This window comes from Nicotiana attenuata, unplaced genomic scaffold (genome assembly GCF_001879085.1).
Source record: "Nicotiana attenuata strain UT unplaced genomic scaffold, NIATTr2, whole genome shotgun sequence".
NCBI lineage: Eukaryota > Viridiplantae > Streptophyta > Magnoliopsida > Solanales > Solanaceae > Nicotiana > Nicotiana attenuata.
In genome coordinates, this window is record NW_017673282.1 from 86,741 (window position 1) to 105,193 (window position 18,453).

Genomic DNA, 18,453 nt, shown 5'->3' on the forward strand with positions numbered 1-18,453 from the left:
CCACCACTCCTAACGAATATTGTACATTTTTCTTGCCATGATGGGTGCATTATTTTTGTCCCAATGATGGCTACATAATAAATATATTACAAGGATTTAAATTTGTATGAGAGTATGCTTCTTTTGCATTTTATATTAGTAATATTTAATTTTCTGTCTATTTAATGTATACTCAAACTAAAGGCACAGGTATCATGTGACACTGGGTTGGGCTGAAATGCAATGTACCTATGCTTCTGCAATTAAATGCAATGACATATGACAACAATCAAGGGAAAATGACATGCCAAAATTCTGAAAGGTATAAGAAAATGAAAGCTAGCTCATGCCATATGGCAAGTAAGTCACATGTCCTAAGTGTGGCTGTGTGTAAAATTGGGGACCAAATTGAGAAAAGTCATTATATTACTTGAGCATATAATCACTCAAACTTCATTTTCTTCTTTTTTTTCTTAGCCCACCAAAGGGAACCTTGGCGTAACTGATAGAGTTGCTGTCATGTAATTAGGAGGTCACGTGTTCGAGCCGTAGAAACTCCCTCTTGCAGAAATGCAAGGTAAGGCTGCGTACGATAGACCCTTGTGACCTGTCCCTTCCCCCACTGAAAACAGCCTCTTGAGGAAATGCAGGGTAAGATTGCGTACGATAGACCCTTGTGTTCGGCCCTTCCCCGGATCCCCCGCATAGCGGGAGCTTAGTGCACCCGGCTGCCCCCCGTCCCCTTTTTTTTCTTAGCCAACCCTACTTACCAAAAAAAAAATTTAACATTATTTTTTGGAGTCTCGACTATTTGAATTCATCTCGGAAAAAATCATAAAAGGAAAAAGCAATCTATACCATAAAATTTTTCATTATCAAGGCTCGAACCGAGAATTCTGATTAAGATCAGAGAGATCCAATTCATCGCACTACAAACTTTGATGATGATAATGCTAACATTGACTCTCTCTCTCTTATTATATTATTTTACTTCTTTCTTTTTTTAGAAGGGGAGTCTTGGCGTAACTGGTAAAGTTGCTGCCATATGATCAGAAGGTCACAGGTTATAGAAAAAACATATTGCAGAAATGCAGGGTAGGGCTTTGTACGATAGACACTTGTGGTCTGGTCCTTCTCCGAACCTTGCACATAGCGGGAGCTTAGTGCACCGGGCTATTTTTTTTTAATTCTAGTTTTAGTAGTTATTAGAGATATTAAAAAGTTTGAGATATTAATTTTTAATTCAAATAAGACAATAATTAAGATCATGGAGGTCTAAAAGCCCAACCTAGACTCATTTACTACTCTACTCCTTCCTTCCTGTGAGATAGGAGGCATAATCACATGGGAGTAGCAATCATAAAAGATGCTAAAAAGACAATGGCAGAGGATTTGGTGGAACCACTTTTAATGTATAACTCATTTGTATGTTTCTTTCCTAAGGATCTCTATCAATCTTTTTTCATATTAATATAAGGTAAATACAAAATTAATTAATTTTTTGCCCACCATCCCAGAAATTTAATGCATTCTGACCTTGGATTGGTACATGGAATTTTGTAGATTATTTAAGGGAGACATTCACCATTAAAATGCCAATTAATATTTTTATCCTATTATAAGTCACATACATTATTGGTTTTCTACTCATGAATCAAGTGTGACATTTTGGTTCAAAACACAAACACTTTGATACAATTCGAAATAAAATGAATTAATGATTTAATTTTAAGCTAATTTGTAGCGATAAGAAAAAAATTATAAAAGAATTTTCTGAGTAACCGATTATTTCCTCTATAAGCAAGAAGAGAACGATCATTGTAGCTCAATGTACAACATGTTAAGCATGGAACTTATTCGCGGATATCATCATATTGATATTTACAATACAAATCTAGAATAAACAAAATTTGCTGATTTCGACTATGATAGTGAAGTTATTGACAAAATTAAAATGGGAAATAAATAATAAGGTGATGAAAATTGAAACTTTTTGTAGCTATGCACGAATGCAGAAGCAATTCTAATGGCCTCTTCATTATATGAGAAGGTAATAATGGGCCAAATGTTGCTATTGAGCTTTTCATGTAAAAATAGCACGGTCTAGTTAGTTTTCGGACTGGTCATTCAAAAATAGCCAGAGTTTACCAAGTCAATGAAAAATAGTCACCATTTTGCTGCAACAGAGACCGGTCCAGCATAATATACAGGAGTTAGGTGCACCTGTGTATGAACTTCCAGCATATTATGCTGGAACTCCAACACACGGAAAGTTCCAGCATAATATACTGGAGATTCGAGCATTTGTGTATGAACTTCCAGCATATTATACTGGACCGGTATACTTTGCTGGAACTCTAGTATATTATGCTGGAGTTCTAGTGTACTTATGCTGGAACTCCATCATATTATGCTGGAGTTCCAGCATACTTATCCTGGAACTCCAGCAAGCATACTTATCCTGGAACTCCAGTATAATATGCTGGAGTTCAAGTATACTTATGCTGGAACTCCAGCATAATATACTGGCGTATTTTTCGGGTTTTGAACAGTGTTTTCGCTCATATTTATCTTTACATAAAAAGTAGCTAGATTTCGATTACTTTTGAAATTGGGTTATTTTTGAACGACCACTTGTAAATCTGGCTATTTTTGAATTTCTCCCGTCTTAGAGCCATCGTAATTTTTGTGTGGTCACGAGTTCGAGCCGTATAATTAGCCACTAGTGTAATGGTAGTAGGATTCCTATATTACATCTCTTGGGCGCGACCCTTCCTGAACCCTGCGAGAATGCGATATACTTCGTGCACTGGTCTGTCCTTTTAAATTTTTCAGTGTTAGCATTCAATTATTTCTTCAACCAAAAAGAAAGAAGAAAAAAGGTGAGCTTTATCATTCAATTTTGTATAACAAAGTATAAGGCAATAATATAAGCGTTAATCGCAAGTTTTTATCACCAATCAATTTTTTGTCTCTTCACATAATACTTGAATGAAAAAGGAAAATAACAACCTTTAAAGAGTGTGATAAGATGAATGAATGAAATGCCATTACCTTTTCATAATATAAATTTAAATTTAATAAGGCAGTCGATTATCTAAAGCATAAAAAAGCAAGTAACATCTACATTACAAGTTCAAACCTTCCAAAATTATTTGGGGACGATTCCACTATATGAATGACCCAAAAAAAAAAAGGAAAAAGAAAGAAACACAAAAAAATGGAACTGCCGCGGTGGCACAAGGTGATTGGTTTATAGAGCAAGTCCACCAATTGCTACAATACACCTCTTTCCTTTCCCGCCATTCCCTCTTTCCTAATTCCCTCCTTTCTTCCTTTGCACACTTCTCCATAGACAAATTCCATTTCCATATTGAATGTTGCCGTTGCGCTCATGCTGTCACCATTTCACTCAACCTTCTCTTTACAACCGTCTCCTTTTCTCCCTTAAACCCTCTTCAGTCTTTCTCCTTATATCCCCCTTTAATCCCCTTAAAACCCTTACACCCCTTTTCCTAAACCCTAATTCAAGAACCATGTCCACTCGTCCCTCTGCTTTCGATGTCCTTATGGCAAATTCCAAGAAAAAAACCCCAACACAAGATTCTTCACCCAAGAAACGCAAAACCCCAGAAGCTGAAACTTCTAATAAAACTGCTATTCTCGAAAATCATAATCAAGATTCAGTTTTGAAGCCAAATGAGGACACCCATTTGGTTAATGAGTCGAAAAGTGAAGAGGTTTTGGTGAAGAAACAGAAGATGATAAGTCCAGATGAGAGTGTGACTGAGCTGAAGAAAAAAGCCGCTAGCTTTGATCCAAGAAAGGCTGCATATTGGAGGGATGGTGAGAGAGTGCCATTCATGTTTGTAGTTAAGGCGTTCGATGCGATTTCGAAGGAGTCAGGAAGAATTGTAATTACTGAAATTGTGACTAATATGTTGAGGACTGTGATTGAGACGACGCCCGAGGATTTGTTGCCTGTTGTGTACCTTTCGGCTAACAAGATTGCAGCTGCACATGATGGTTTGGAGCTTGGTATTGGAGATGCTTCGATTATCAAGGCACTTGCTGAAGCTTGTGGCACTAAAGAAGCACATATTAAGAAGCAATATAAGGTATTAAGTTTGTTAATTTGGAAGAACTAGGTTGAAAATTTCAAAATGTGTAAGGTTGCAGCTGAAGCATTAATTCCCTTTAGCATAAGTTGGTTTACTTTGACTTGAATATTTTATTTGACTTAAAAACAGTGCAGGTGTGTGTCTGTGTGATTGAGGGTCTCAAGAGAAGATTAGAAGTGAATGATAACCTTCTTTTTATCGAGTGTAATTGCCTTAGCCTTGTCTTTTGGAAATGCTTAGTTTGTCCTTACTTGATGGTTAGTCTGCTCGGGCTGATGAAATGATTGTCTGAAGCGATATTGTTAGTTTATTTAGTCATTGACAGCCCATATATCCCTAGCTATACGCCATGGTTTGTCAAATGAAGACATTCAGGGCTCTTCCAGTGGAAATAAAAGTATATATGTGGAACTTGAACTATGAGACTTATTAGGTAAATTTGTTCTGAAATTTGTGCATCACATTGGTGCAGTTCACAGTACTATATGAGATTTTGTTAGTAATTATATGCTACTTCACGTTACTGTTTCTGTTTTTACTTTTCCTCTTTTTTGGTTTCTGAAATTTGTGCATCACATTGGTGCAGAGACTTGTTGGGGGGCGGGGGGGGGGCTGGTGGTGTTAGTGGGGTATCAAATGCTGCATTGCCTTGGCATGTACTTGAATTTAGAAGCCTAAAATTGAACAAGGCTCTATTTTTGCTGTGCGCTGTACCTTGCTATTAGTGCAACTTGCTAATAGTTTGGTCAAGTTGTCAGTACATTAAACAGAGATTTTCGTATTCCATATTTCATGTTCAGTTCGCATAGTTTTTCTATCCTAAACGACCACTTCCCTCACGTAGTCATTGACCAAATCCTAGGCACCTAGCTGCAAGCCTGACAGAAGCGTCATATCTGACTATCACATTTAGAGCTGCATCTCAAAAATCACATATACGTGGTAGCTACAGTGACATGATTATTTGATACATAAGGGACTAATAGAAAATCTCTACGGTTATGTCATACATCTGTATTCTGTAATGTCTACATTCTGCGTGTTCTATTTAAATTAGATCATGCAATCTAGGAGATTCAACCTTTTCTCCAAATAGGTTTTGACTAGTCCAGATATCTGTTTTCATTGTTAAATACAGGAGCTTGGAGACTTGGGCCTTGTTGCAAAAGCAAGCCGCTCATCACAACCTCTGATGCGAAAACCAGAAGCATTGACTGTTGCTAAAGTTTTTGACACGTTTCGGATTATTGCCAAGGTATTCCAGTTTCATTGTTCACTTTATAAAAAAAAAATACTTCTTGAAGTGGGATTAAGATGTTTAGTGAATAGCTAGCATACCACATATTTGAAGTTCCTATAGAAGCCTCTAATCAAAGTCAGTTCTGCGTGTTGTGCTAAATGGGTTTGTCAGGGAAGCTACAAAATAAGTTTCTCCTTTATGTGGTGCAGTTGATCCTCTATTCAAATATTTATTCCTGTTTTATCTGATATTGTTTTGGATCTTGCAGTTATGGTATGTAGTATTTGTACTATGATTAAGTTGCCTTATGTGGGATTTCTTTCAGGAATCTGGGAAGGATAGTCAGGAAAAGAAAAAGAATTACATTAAATCACTACTTGTTGCAGCTACTGATTGTGAACCCCAATATTTGATTCGTCTCCTCCAGGTTAGAGTTTGCCTTTTCTTCTTTTCTTTTCTTCATAGAGTTAGTTAGCTGTTGCATTGGACATTGAACCTTTGTTCACTGTTCAGTTGATTTCTCTTTCTTGCAGACAAAGCTACGCATTGGTTTGGCTGAACAAACACTCTTAGTCGCACTTGCTCATGCTTCTGTGTACTCAGATAAGCATTCATCACCTCCTGCAGGTCTAGATTCTCCTTTGGAAGAGGTGTGTTGTTGCCCATTTTGGAGGAGTTTTTAATTATATTTTCCTTCCTGCAAACTTGCATGAACTGTGATGAAGTACAAGCAGTGGCGGATCCATCCCTTTGCTTGAGGGGCCATGGGCCCCACCACGGTTGAAAGAATACACCTTTATATTACTATTAATTGTTGGATAGAAGTATTTTGCTTTGTATTTAACTCTTTAATCATCACCAAAACTTGAAAGCCATACTTCATGGACAGAGAATGGTCTGCGATTTTTTTTTTTTTGAAATGGTGTTATTATTGTCAAAAGCCAGCACTAAGAAAGTGCTATGGCTACAAGTAAAAGATAGTAAGAAGAAGCAAAAGAAAACCCTGACTGTCAATACAAAAGATTCTGGGAATTGCTACAGGGTTTCACTATCTTCTACCATTCCAATCTACACCATGAAGATTAATTGATTATTTAAGTTCATGATTAATTGATTCATTAAATTCTGATGCCTTTGCTCTTTGTATGTGATGTAAGTATGCTAGACTAGCTGCCTGTTACATTTCCAGTGCTATTCAATGCATATCTCATTGGTTCTTTATTTTCATTTGACTTTTGTGTTCGGCAGGCTGCCAAGATTGTAAAGCAAGTGTACTCTGTAATTCCGGTTTATGAAAAAGTTGTTCCTGCTCTTCTAGCTGATGGTGTTTGGAAGCTTTCAGAAACATGCAACTTCTCACCTGGTGTTCCGGTTGGACCTATGCTAGCTAAGCCAACCAAAGGAGTATCTGAAATTCTTGATAAGTTTCAGGATATGGAGTTCACATGTGAATACAAGTATGACGGTGAACGTGCTCAGGTATTCTTATAATCTTATTCTTATTAATAATTTTATTCAGTAAATTACTACTGATTCAGATACTCTCTTTCTAGGAACTAAACACTAAATGAATGGGGACTAAAATTATATGCAAATATTAGAAACTTGCTGAAAGAATACACCCTAATTACAACCATTTACCTCATAGAATGAAATATTAGTCGCATGATTCTTTTCTTTAAAAAACTAATATTCACACTGCCTCCATGCAGCTGATTTCCATTTGTTCCTTCATAGCTGATGGAGCTGTCCGTTTCTTGGTTAATCTTGTTTAATATCTATTAGAGGAAGGAACTTTTATTAATGCAGTAGAACACAAAGGAAGACAAATCTTATCCTAGTACGTGGAAGTTTACTAGGTTTCCAAGTTGTTCGTGTGGGATTTCCTATTGAAACATGTGAAATTGGTTCTTCTAACAAAACTAAGTTATTTGCCGGCATTCAGTGAGAGATTTAGGCTATTATCTTCTTGAAGAAGAGGTACCATGCCTTTGAAATACACATCACCCGACAAATTTGGAAAGATACGGAGAAGATTAGCATGGCTCTATGCAAGAATGACAAACACACATCGAGAAATGGTCCAAAATTTTCCTTCTCAAAAAAGAAATACGCCCTATTCAACTAGTTTTCCGAGTTACGCGTATGGAATTGCCTATTAGAACATGTGAAATTGATCTTCCTTACAACCAAATTCTTTGACGCAATTTAGTGAGAGATAGAGGTAGTATTCCTTTGAATGTACTCGGATCTAATTCAAGGTTCATCCGCATGAAAGACATTGGATTGGAACTAGTGAATCCATTTGGAGCAGAAGGGGACGAATGGCTGGTGGTAAAAGCAAGAAGTGTTTGAAGAGCTTTTACTTATTTGCAGCAGCTGCACCTAGTGGGACTGATCCTAAAGATACCATGTTCCCTCATTCCATCATGGCCCTTTTCGCGTACAGCTTCGCTAAATAGCTCTTGAAACTTGTTGCTTTCCGTTCTGTTCCAGACTTGATGCTTGTTTGCATGAAAAGTCAGGTGTGCCAGCTTTTAGGTTTGTCTTCAGCGTTCCTGTCTTCCCTTCTTTAGGAGAGGGGAAATTTCTCCTCAGCTTGTGACTTGATTAAGGCTGTAATTTCATATTTACTGAGCTCTGCTTTTGAGGTTCTGCATGATAAATGTACTTGGTTACCCTTTTCCTCTTTGATTTACAGGTTTATGTTTTTGTGGCCCATAATATCCCTTCCTTTTCTCTTTCTTGCTATATCATAGAAACAGAACTTTCAGTTTCAAACCTGGCTCACCAGACTCCTAGTTATTCTAGATTACTTCTATTTTTCCCTCAAAAGTTTTCCTAACATCTTTTGTGCCTTCTTTTGTTAATTCTCAGCTACAACTGTCGTCCTAAAATTATTTCTCTTACATTTTCAAACTTTCTGGCACCTCCTGGATGTATACTCTTTTCTAGCATCCAGAGTCTATGGATGTTGTAGAACTGGGCGGAGAACTGGTTTTAGAAGCAATCTAGCAGCTAATGAGCCTCTTCTTCATTGACAGATGGCTAACTTGCTGATACAGATTTTACAACATTATTGATATCCTTCATTTAAGGCATTACGTGCGCTTTTGTGCTATTGATAACTTCCCTTGTGTTCTCTGCTTGATATTCATTACAGTGTCCATTAAGTAAAAAGTTTGGCATTTTGCTTCTATTTTCCTATTGCTTCCTCCTCGACTCGACCCTTGTGATAAATGGAGTCGTAACTGCACATTGTTATTGTCGAAATTCAACTGAAGTCAGTCTAAAATATTGTTCTCTGAACATTTTCCGGGACCTCTTAATCTTTCTAAACTAATCTTATTATTTGCACTTCAATTTTTGTGTTGAACTATAGTTATTGTTTTTTTTAATCCAGATACACTACATGGAAGATGGTTCTGTTGAGATATACAGCCGAAATGCAGAAAGAAATACTGGAAAATTTCCCGACGTTGTTGCTGCTATCTCAAGGTAGCATTTCCATTTGTTTGGATTTCTGCAGTTGTAATCTGTGAGCACTTCCTCTTAGCTCAATGTTCTCTTCAGATGTTAAAAGCTTCCCATTTATTTACAACATTATAGTGGAGATCTTAAGACCGCTCTAATTATACATATGCTGCTTAAAAAGGGAAGTTTGCTTGATAAAGTTGATGTGTCCTGGGCATCTGTTAACTCGGAACTTTGACTCTCAAATTGAAGCTGCTTATATTTTGCAAATCCAGGATCAAATATTTGTCAGCTGACTGTTGTTGTGCACAAATAGTTAAACTGAATCTGGATGTATGAAATTTATCAACGACTTGCATGATAATGAATATTTGCGCAACTTGAACTAGTAAGTAATATGTGAAAGCAAGACATTAAACTTGATGACTGAGCAACTCATTGAGCCAACTAAAGTGTACATCGGAAAAGTTTGTCTCAGCTCTCTCCCGCACACATAATTGTGAAGATTAAACCACTATTTCATTCTCCCAATTGTAACTATGTGATGTTGACTTAATTTTTTCACAAAAAATTGGATTATGAGTTCTGCACGCAATTTATTCTTTATACATTGTGAAAACTGGTCTCAGGCAGATAAAGAATTTAATTTTTAATGTATTATATGGTATGTAAACTATTGCTACAAGATTCGTGTTCTCGGCAATTATGTGTACCTTGTATACCAGAATCGTACATAACCTGAAAGCTGTTGCAAATTTGTGAGCTAATTGCTGTAGGTTGTTGCAGATTGAAGAAATCTTCTGCAACATCATTTGTTCTTGATTGTGAACTGGTCGCATATGACCGTGAGAAACAGAAGATCCTGCCCTTTCAGGTAAATCATCTGCACCTACTCTATATATATTTTGCAGTTCTAGATCTATCCTTGGGGCTTCAACGGTGGTAAAATTTGATTATAGAGGCAATCCAACAACAATTAACCTTGATAGAAACAACTCTCTTCCATAGCAAAGTAGTATAAATTGCATTGGCACATGCTGCTATAACTCAATATGTTAGCTCCTGAGCTTTCTCTTGTTCGTTCGCTTTGCTCTTTCTTGCTTGACTGTCATCTTTATAAGGAACATGTTTTCTTGTCAAAACCATACAGCACTAAGATAATTATAATCATCAAAAAATAGGTATGGTGGAGAAAAAAATCAAGTATTCTCTTTCCTTGCTCATTAAGCCAATGCGTTAAAGATGCTGTGGCTTATTGATTTATTTACACGATCTATCACCTTCTAGCAGCTGTTGTATGGCTAAAGAGGGATATACGTTTATATCAACAGCGGTTGTTTTCATAGAGTCTTTATGAAGGGGTATGAAGAACTTTTGCAATGGAAAAAATGTCTTAAACTTTGGACTCTAGAGCAGTGACTTGTTATTAGTTTGGAACATGGAAGTTGGTGAGGAAATGGACTTGGATTAGTGAAAGTGGTTTTCTGTTCAATGCTTGGAAAAATAGTGAGGTGCAGAAGTTGGGAGCAATGATAAGGAAAATACAAGCTGTTTAAGAGGAAATCGGAATCCACTCTAAAAGGAAAGGGAAACTGGTTAAAAAGTGAGAAGAACGCAGGGCACAATCTGCTACACCCACTCAGTGACTCCTCACTGTATTTGCTGAATATATCAATCTCCATCTGGTATTCTTGTTTCTCACCTTTGCCAAAATTCTATCCTCTTTACACAGATTATGTTGATCCCTTCTTACTCACTCAAGTTGTCTATTGCTTTCACTCTAACCCAATGGATCCTAATTCCTATAGTCTCAAAGTGGGTGCTAGTTAGCAGTAATCAGGCTCCAATTTCAATTCCAAACTAAGTTCGACATTTGGTCTAGTGAAAGTTGATGCCAACAGATACCAGTCCCCTTACTTTTATCACCACAGTTGATTCTCAGTTTTCAGCACCTCCCAGTTGTGGTACTGATTGATGGCTTCTGATTTTCTTTTTCATGTGTTGCAAAAACTCTTCTAGTATCTTCAGTAAATAATAACCGAGAAACCCACTGGTTATTGCTTTGAAACTCGGTGGGTAACGGGCCAACCCCTCTACTCTTCTCCACTAAATAATAAATAGTAGACTTGGTTCACAATATGACTCAAACTCGTGATATGCGCCTACCACACACCCCATGATACTACGTTTACCAATGAACCAAAGCTCTAGGGGCGTGTCTTTGGTACATATCAATGGGCTATTTTCAATTAACGGTAACTCTGATCTGCTAGCTAAAGATATGAAGATGATATGACTTGAGCTTAAATAAAAAAGTGAGGATTCATATAGCCTACCCCAACTTGTTTTGGATTGAGGCGTAGTTGTTGTTGTTGGTAACTCTGATCTACCTATTTGATATGATGGCCACTCTGGGTTGAGTTTTAATCTGTGTGCCTTGAGGCTTAAAAGTTTGCTGGAAAGTAGTGGTAGTGCTAGTGACCATTTTCCTTCTGTTATTAAGTGTATATGACTCTTCCATGTGTAGGATTGAGTATCTGTGAAAGGAAAATAAGAAAAGAAAGAAACTGTAAGGTATACTTATTGAAGAAAAGAATAGGAACTGTAAGGTATATTGAGTATTTTTCTCTTCAGATTCTCTCCCGAAACCTAAACCAAACAAGAAAGTTGACCTTGTGTAACTGCACAGGATAATGGCGCCCATGTTTCTTAGATTTGCTTTTCTTTTCTTTTGCATTCTATTTTCTCCACCTATTCTAAGGTCCCCCAAAAGTGCGATTATTTTGAGATAAACAATACTAGAGGGTGAACTAGAATAAATGTGAAAAGATAGAAGACGACGAAATAAGATAGAAGACGAAGAAATGTGAGGTCAAAGAACGAGGAATGAAGCTAGAAGATGGAGGAGAAACATACTTCAGAACAAAGTTATGAAATTCTATGTTTCGATCAGTAGCTAACCTAGTTAGGCTTCTTATCAACTAAGAACCCTTATTCTGTCCAGGTCATATAGGGTTTGAACAAGCAAGTTGTGTCTGAACTCCTTCAAGTTTATATTTTTAATCTTTTTGTCTCTCTTGATGTTCATTTTCCCAAGCAAGCTTCAACTGCTAATATTTCTTCTCCTATAAATGTCCATTATTTGCTTGGAGAAATTGTCATGCTATATTTATGTGTAATTATGGTGTAAAATGAGGTGATACTTATGGATATATGTTCATGACAGATCCTCAGTACGCGTGCTCGTAAGAATGTTGTCATGAGTGATATCAAGGTCAACGTTTGCATATATGCTTTTGATATCTTGTATCTTAACGGACAACCACTTCTTCAAGAGCAACTTAATGTTCGCAGAGAGGTAATTTCATTTTTGTGGTTGAATATTTGCCTATTATTCTCATGATTATATCGTTCTTTTTTTACTTCAGGGAATTCCTATGCATATATTTATATCCTTTTGTGCTTCTGCGGAAAACCAAGTAGCATTTGTCTTGATGGGCTTCTGGCTGAAATGTCTTATCCTTAAACGCCATATTTTGAGCATCTTACTGGCGTCTTATGCTGCTGCTAGATAGGAGGAGATGTCATTTTTTCATGAGAATTCTATATTCAGAAACTCTTACTGCTGCTTCTTGATTTCTCTTCAGTGAAAGTGATGCATTTACCTCTTTTCCACTTCCTACCAATGGACCCTTGGAAATTATAAAACTAGGTTCACTTTCTCATGAGTAAGCCCTTCTGGAGTCTTCCTTTCTTGTCATAGGTTGCACAATAGGAAAGGGGCAGGTGGAGCGTCCAGTGCACTTTGTGCTTGATTTGTTCAATTTTCCCAAATCTCAGTTGACTAGGCAATGACGGTTGATCTCTCTTAAAATCCAGTGATTTGGCAGTAGTTTGTCTTTCATATCCTTTGGGACGACTTTTCTCTTTCTTCCATGAACCTGAATCTCATCAAGTTAGTAATCATTTACATGAGAGTCATGTCTGGCTTAGTTAATGAAAAAAGTGAAGTTGTTTTGGCATGTATTGACATAAGATTCTTGGCTATCTATGGCTTTGATTGTTAGTCAACATTTGTATACAGTTCTTAAGTGGAGGTTAAGGTTTTAATTTCTGTGGCGGGAGGTGGGCTTATGACGTCCTAAGATCTCATTCTCAATCTTAATATTTTAAACTGTTCTTCCATATTGAAGTCTTGTCATGTTTACCTTTAGTACTGTAGTACATAAATTGGCATTCCCTTAATGGACCCTATAGTTTTCTCGAAGATTAACATTGTGTGAACAATTAATTTATCGCTCAAAGACATCACTTCACAAAGTTGATTGTTAATACTGTGGATTTTGTCTTCAAGCAGCATCTTTACAAGTCATTTGAAGAAGAACCCGGATATTTCCAATTTGCTACAGCTGTAACCTCAAACGATCTTGAGGAAATAACGAAATTTCTTGAAGCTGCAGTGAATGACAGGTAGTATCAGACACTGATATCTAACAAATCTGTTTCTGTTTTTCTATTAATTCAAATTTATTGTTTAATTTTATTATATATTTTTAACATTTTTTTGGCTAAGTTCAAATGTTTTCGTAATGATCATGACATGAAGTGTGTTTGGGCGTCTTAAGTAAGGGATTGAGACCCATGAAGTCACTTATTTATATAAAAATCCTCACATTGCTTTATTGGTTACGCCGAGCCTTATTTTTCTATCATCTGGTTTCATAAGTTCTAAAGCTTCTTGTGTTTTCTACCCAAGATTCATATCTGACGCTGTTGTTGTAAAATAATGTTACAGAGCTAAAAGCATATCGTATATTCTGATTGTTGCCAACTTTATGGTTACTAGCACTTGAAACATGGATAGTTAATAAGTACAAATCATGTGCATTCCCGGTTTGAATCCGGATTAGTCGGGGCCCCAAAGTGGGTAGTGGAGACCGGGTGGGAAACCAAAAAATAAATAAATCATGTGCATGATTTAATTGCTTAATTTGTGTGTCACTTATCAAAATTCTTGCAAGAAATAAATATTTCTGCAAGTTCATAAATCAAGTGTCATTTCCTACGCTGTCCATTTCGTAGCTTTTTGGTGTGTTCCAATCCTTTTAGGCGAAGAGGTAATAGGTTGGGAAACAAAACTTGCAATACTCGGAGCATGTGTGACTCTTCATTGTGGTTTTTATCTACCTTACTGGTCAATTAATTGATAGCTTTATACCAAATACCTCTCAAGGGTCGACCTTTTTTATGTGTATTTTTGCAGCAGCGACAAGACATATTTTTAATGAACCCTAGCTAGTTAACTGAGATCCTGTAACCTAGTAATACCATCAGGAAAATTGGACTTTCTGTCTCTTATATACAAAAGCTTCCCCATTATCACTACGATTGCACTTTACTTGATCCAAAAAGAAGAAAAAAGAGGGACTTCCTGTCGTAATGTCTTCAGTTGTAGTAGAAGGAAATTGGAAAATAAATTCTTATCACTTAGATTTTGTCCATTTCTGCAGTAATGAGGGATTGATAATCAAGACACTAAGTAGAGATGCTACATATGAGCCTTCAAAGCGGTCAAATAACTGGCTAAAACTGAAGAAGGACTACATGGAAAGGTATGTGCCAGCAGTACTGCTTTATATATATTGCTGCTTATACTAGAGAAGAAACTTCAACTTTTATCAATTTGAGTTTCAGTATTGGCGACTCACTGGATTTGGTACCAATTGCTGCTTTTCATGGTCGGGGGAAACGTACTGGTAAACTTCATCTACTTTTATGTGGATAAACTGGGACCTGAGTTTGGTTTAATTGGCTAATGCATTCATTTTCTGACAGGTGGTTACGGAGCCTTTCTCCTAGCTTGTTATGATAGCAACAACGAGGAGTTCCAGAGCATCTGTAAAATTGGTAAGCTGTTTACTCCTGTAACCGTTATGTGGCAACGATCTAGCCCACTTATGTACTTGGTTTTTATATGCGATGCTTTTTTATGATTTGCTGGTTAGGAACTGGATTTTCTGAAGCAATGCTTGAAGAACGCTCTTCCAGCCTTCGTTCCAAAGTTATTCCGAAACCAAAGGTTGCTTATCTCATCTTTCCCGAATTACTCAGTTAGTGGGATTCTTGTGCCCCTCTAATGCATGCGCGATATTCAGTCATATTACAGGTATGCGGAAACCATCAATCCAGATGTATGGTTTGAACCTACCGAGGTAATAGTTTTTACATTCCATTTATTTGCCATACTTCAAAACTTTGGAACCGATTTTCTTAGTTTTTCTTTTTAGGGTTTCTCTCTCTCTCTCTCTCTCTCTCTCTCTCTCTCTCTCTCTCTCTCTCTCTCTCTCTCTCTCTCTTATTTTATTTTTAAAAAATTAGCTAGGTAAGTCGTTCCGCTTCTACTCTTCTTTAGTGCTTAGTGTGAGACATCCATAACATCTGCATCTTTTGATATTGGCATTCGTGAAAAAGTTGTTTCCTGTGCTAGCTTACCATCTTATGAGGAATTTTGTATGTAAAATGCTCATGATCTGTCAGTTGGGTTTATAGTTTATACTTTTGGGTGTTTCCGGAAGGGGGTGGGCAGATATGGCATCTGATCCAGTTCCTTTTTGAAAGATATGGTGAACGTTAACTGACCCCTTGGTAGTGTATTAAAACCCATCGCTCCGTCGCTTAATGGGATGCAAAGAGGGGGGCATCGCTTCATGGGCGAAGCCGTCCGCTTCAGATAAGAATGCGCTTTAAACAATGACAGTCAAGGTGATCGTAACGAGAAACTGTCATTTCCTTAAAGCTCAACTTTGAGGAGTTGGATTAAAGTCTGCATTATAGTAATTGGATGTTGAAATTACTTATTTTAGCATGATTTTGATTATTATAGTAACAAATTCGTGTGTATGGAATTTAAATGCTTCACTTTCTCTTTTCGCTTCAAGCCCCACGTACCTTGTAGCTTATTTGCTCTTTTAGCTTTTACAAGCTGCCCCTTGAATGTCATTGTTCCAAAGATTGGATATCATATGAAGTCCTCTAATTTGATCGACTATTGAACTGGCATTTTTTCTGCTTTCCTGAACTTTTAAATGTCTAAAAATGGGTCGATAGCTTTTTCATGTAAATACAGATTGTGTATTTCATCCAGTGTTGTCAAAGCCTTGCTTACGCCCTGAAATGAGCTGAGCACTTCTCGTGGCTTAGCTGCCACTTCAGTGCAATCACCAAGGTGCTAAGGAATACGCTGCAACACCAATGGGCTTTGTCTTGAAGAGGCGACAATAAACAATAAATATTCCCTTAGTTGCCAAATTTTAAATTCCTTTATCCATGTAATTGTTACTTGTGCTTATATTCTTGAATTACATGTATACTGTTGTATTTTATTCTTCACTTATACCTTTCTTCAATAAAGCCTGCAATTTAACTGCATTTTGCGCGCTTTTTTTGCACCTTTCCCCTTTGATAACACTGATTATCATCTGTGTTTTTACTTCATGATGCAAAGGTTAATATCTCCAGAACATTTTGTTAATATCAGGTATGGGAAGTGAAAGCAGCTGATCTTACCATCAGCCCTGTCCACCGTGCTGCGCAAGGTATCGTGGATCGCGATAAGGTATGTATCTTTTGAATAGAACATGCAGTGAGAAAACTGAATTTTGCAGTTTTATGCCTACCTAAGTCGCTCTGCGTTACTTGGCTTACCAATGCCAAAGCATATCCAAAGGTTACTAGTGCTTTTAGTCATTGGACCCCAGACAGTTGGGATGATCTCCTATTCAAATGTGTAGAATACATGCCAATATAGTGTTTATTAGTGGCAAATTAAGGCTCTATCTTCAGTATTGCATACACACATAATGATTATGAAGTATATTTATGTCATTTACTATTTCTTGTCACAGGGAATATCTTTAAGATTTCCACGTTTGATTCGTGTACGAGAAGACAAGAATCCCGAACAGGCCTCATCAGCAGACATGGTGAAATTTTTTGCATTGTCATCTTATCCTTTGCTGGTTTATTATTCTATTTTTATTCAGGACGGTGTTGGCTTCAAACCTTTTATCTCATCATGCTTTGCTTCTCAGGTCGCGGATATGTTCAATGCACAGAAGCACAATCATAAAAATGATAAGGATGATAATGAAGAAGACTAATCAAAGTTCACTTCACGTCTAAAGCTGATGAGGATGACAATGAAGAAATTAATCAAAGATCGCTTCACGTCTTTTATCTAAATGAACGATCATGTCTGTTGTACAGATTGATATCCTTGGCGTAAGTTGGGTCTTATATTTTCATTCCCTCAATTGATTTGCTGACCCTACGAAAAGAGAGTAGAGTTAATGAGAATTCATCTGTTGGAGGTAAAATGGTGCTTCTTACCATTTGTTAGTTGCCTCTATCAATTTTCAATCTTGTACTCCAGTGTCAACACTCTGTATGTATACTTTGATTAGTTGAAAAGTGAAATATGTCAAGCCTTTCCGACGAGAAACTTTGCTATACTGGAAGCATAGATCTGTATAATCTTTTCAAAAATAAAAACTGACCCTTACTATGGTATTGGAACCCGCGCGTAGCAGAAGCTTAGTGCGCTGGGCTGCCTGACTATGGTATTGTTCCTAACTGTGGGGTGCCTTTACCAGCAAGAATATGTAATGAGCAGTAATATGTTGAATTAAGAGAACCTGTTAATATGAATTCAATGTTCCTTCGTTAGTCAGCTGCATGTACCACGTTGTTGACAAGTTTTGGCTTCGCAGTTGGCTGTGGTCCAACTGCATTAAAAAAGTCCATGTTTTTCTTTTGCTCTAAGTTCATCAGCCTAAACTTTGGTGATTTGAGTTATTCGGATTATTTGCACCGTATAGCCTTTTTGAGACCACTCTTCAAATTCTCTTTCCCAGTTAGCTCTAGTGGTCTAGATTTCGTCCATAAAGTAGTTGGATAAATTTTGCTTTTTGCAGACAATTTGAGCTCAAGTCGGCTAACAGGAGACATCACTTAAATAGTGGTCTTTGAAAAGGCCATTTTTGCAACTCTTAGGTTAGTGGAGGGTAGAAGGTAATAAGTGAAATAGTTTAGGTGCGCGCAAACTTATTTGGACTCCACATTTGTGAAGAAAGGGGAAAACAAATTAGAAATAGCTTGATTTACCATTGATAATTGATAAAATTAGCCACAGTTTTAAAGTAATCCAAATTTAGTCATCATGTAAAAATAAAATCTGAACAACTTAAAATTCTGCAAAATTCTAGTATAATATGTTGGAGTTTAATTTTTTATATATGAGGTTTTAGCATAATGTGATGAAATTCCAACAGACTAGAAGTTCATACGCAGGAGTTTCATAATTCAGCATATTATATTGTAACTTTTCGTGTTTCAGCTTGGGTGTTTTTATCCAAATTTTATTTTCGCATAGAATAGTGGTTATTTTTCAATGATTTTGCAAATGCTGTCCCATGCTATTTTTACTATAGAAAGTGTACCATGTACATTTTCAGAAAACATTGCAATTCGTCTTCAAACTTTAAAAACACTTCCTCTTTTGTACTTAACACAACTTCTAATTCAACATTAGACAAGGAAAAGAAGAAATAAGAATTCATGATTGTTATGATTCTATTAATG

General features: G+C 36.8%; 1 protein-coding gene across 1 annotated transcript; it reads left to right on the forward strand.

Annotated features, from left to right (window-relative positions):
* The first annotated feature begins 3,274 nt into the window (after positions 1-3,274).
* LOC109215933 (DNA ligase 1-like) lies at positions 3,275-17,445 on the forward strand. The gene is made up of 17 exons (XM_019380056.1): positions 3,275-4,097; positions 5,239-5,355; positions 5,666-5,767; positions 5,874-5,990; positions 6,589-6,819; positions 8,744-8,838; positions 9,601-9,688; positions 12,041-12,172; positions 13,172-13,284; positions 14,325-14,426; positions 14,509-14,570; positions 14,650-14,721; positions 14,820-14,893; positions 14,970-15,026; positions 16,352-16,429; positions 16,719-16,796; positions 16,905-17,445. The coding sequence occupies exons 1-17, from the start codon at positions 3,357-3,359 to the stop codon at positions 16,971-16,973; spliced, it is 2,328 nt and encodes a 775-aa protein (XP_019235601.1). The 5' UTR covers positions 3,275-3,356; the 3' UTR covers positions 16,974-17,445.
* The last annotated feature ends 1,008 nt before the right edge of the window (positions 17,446-18,453 follow it).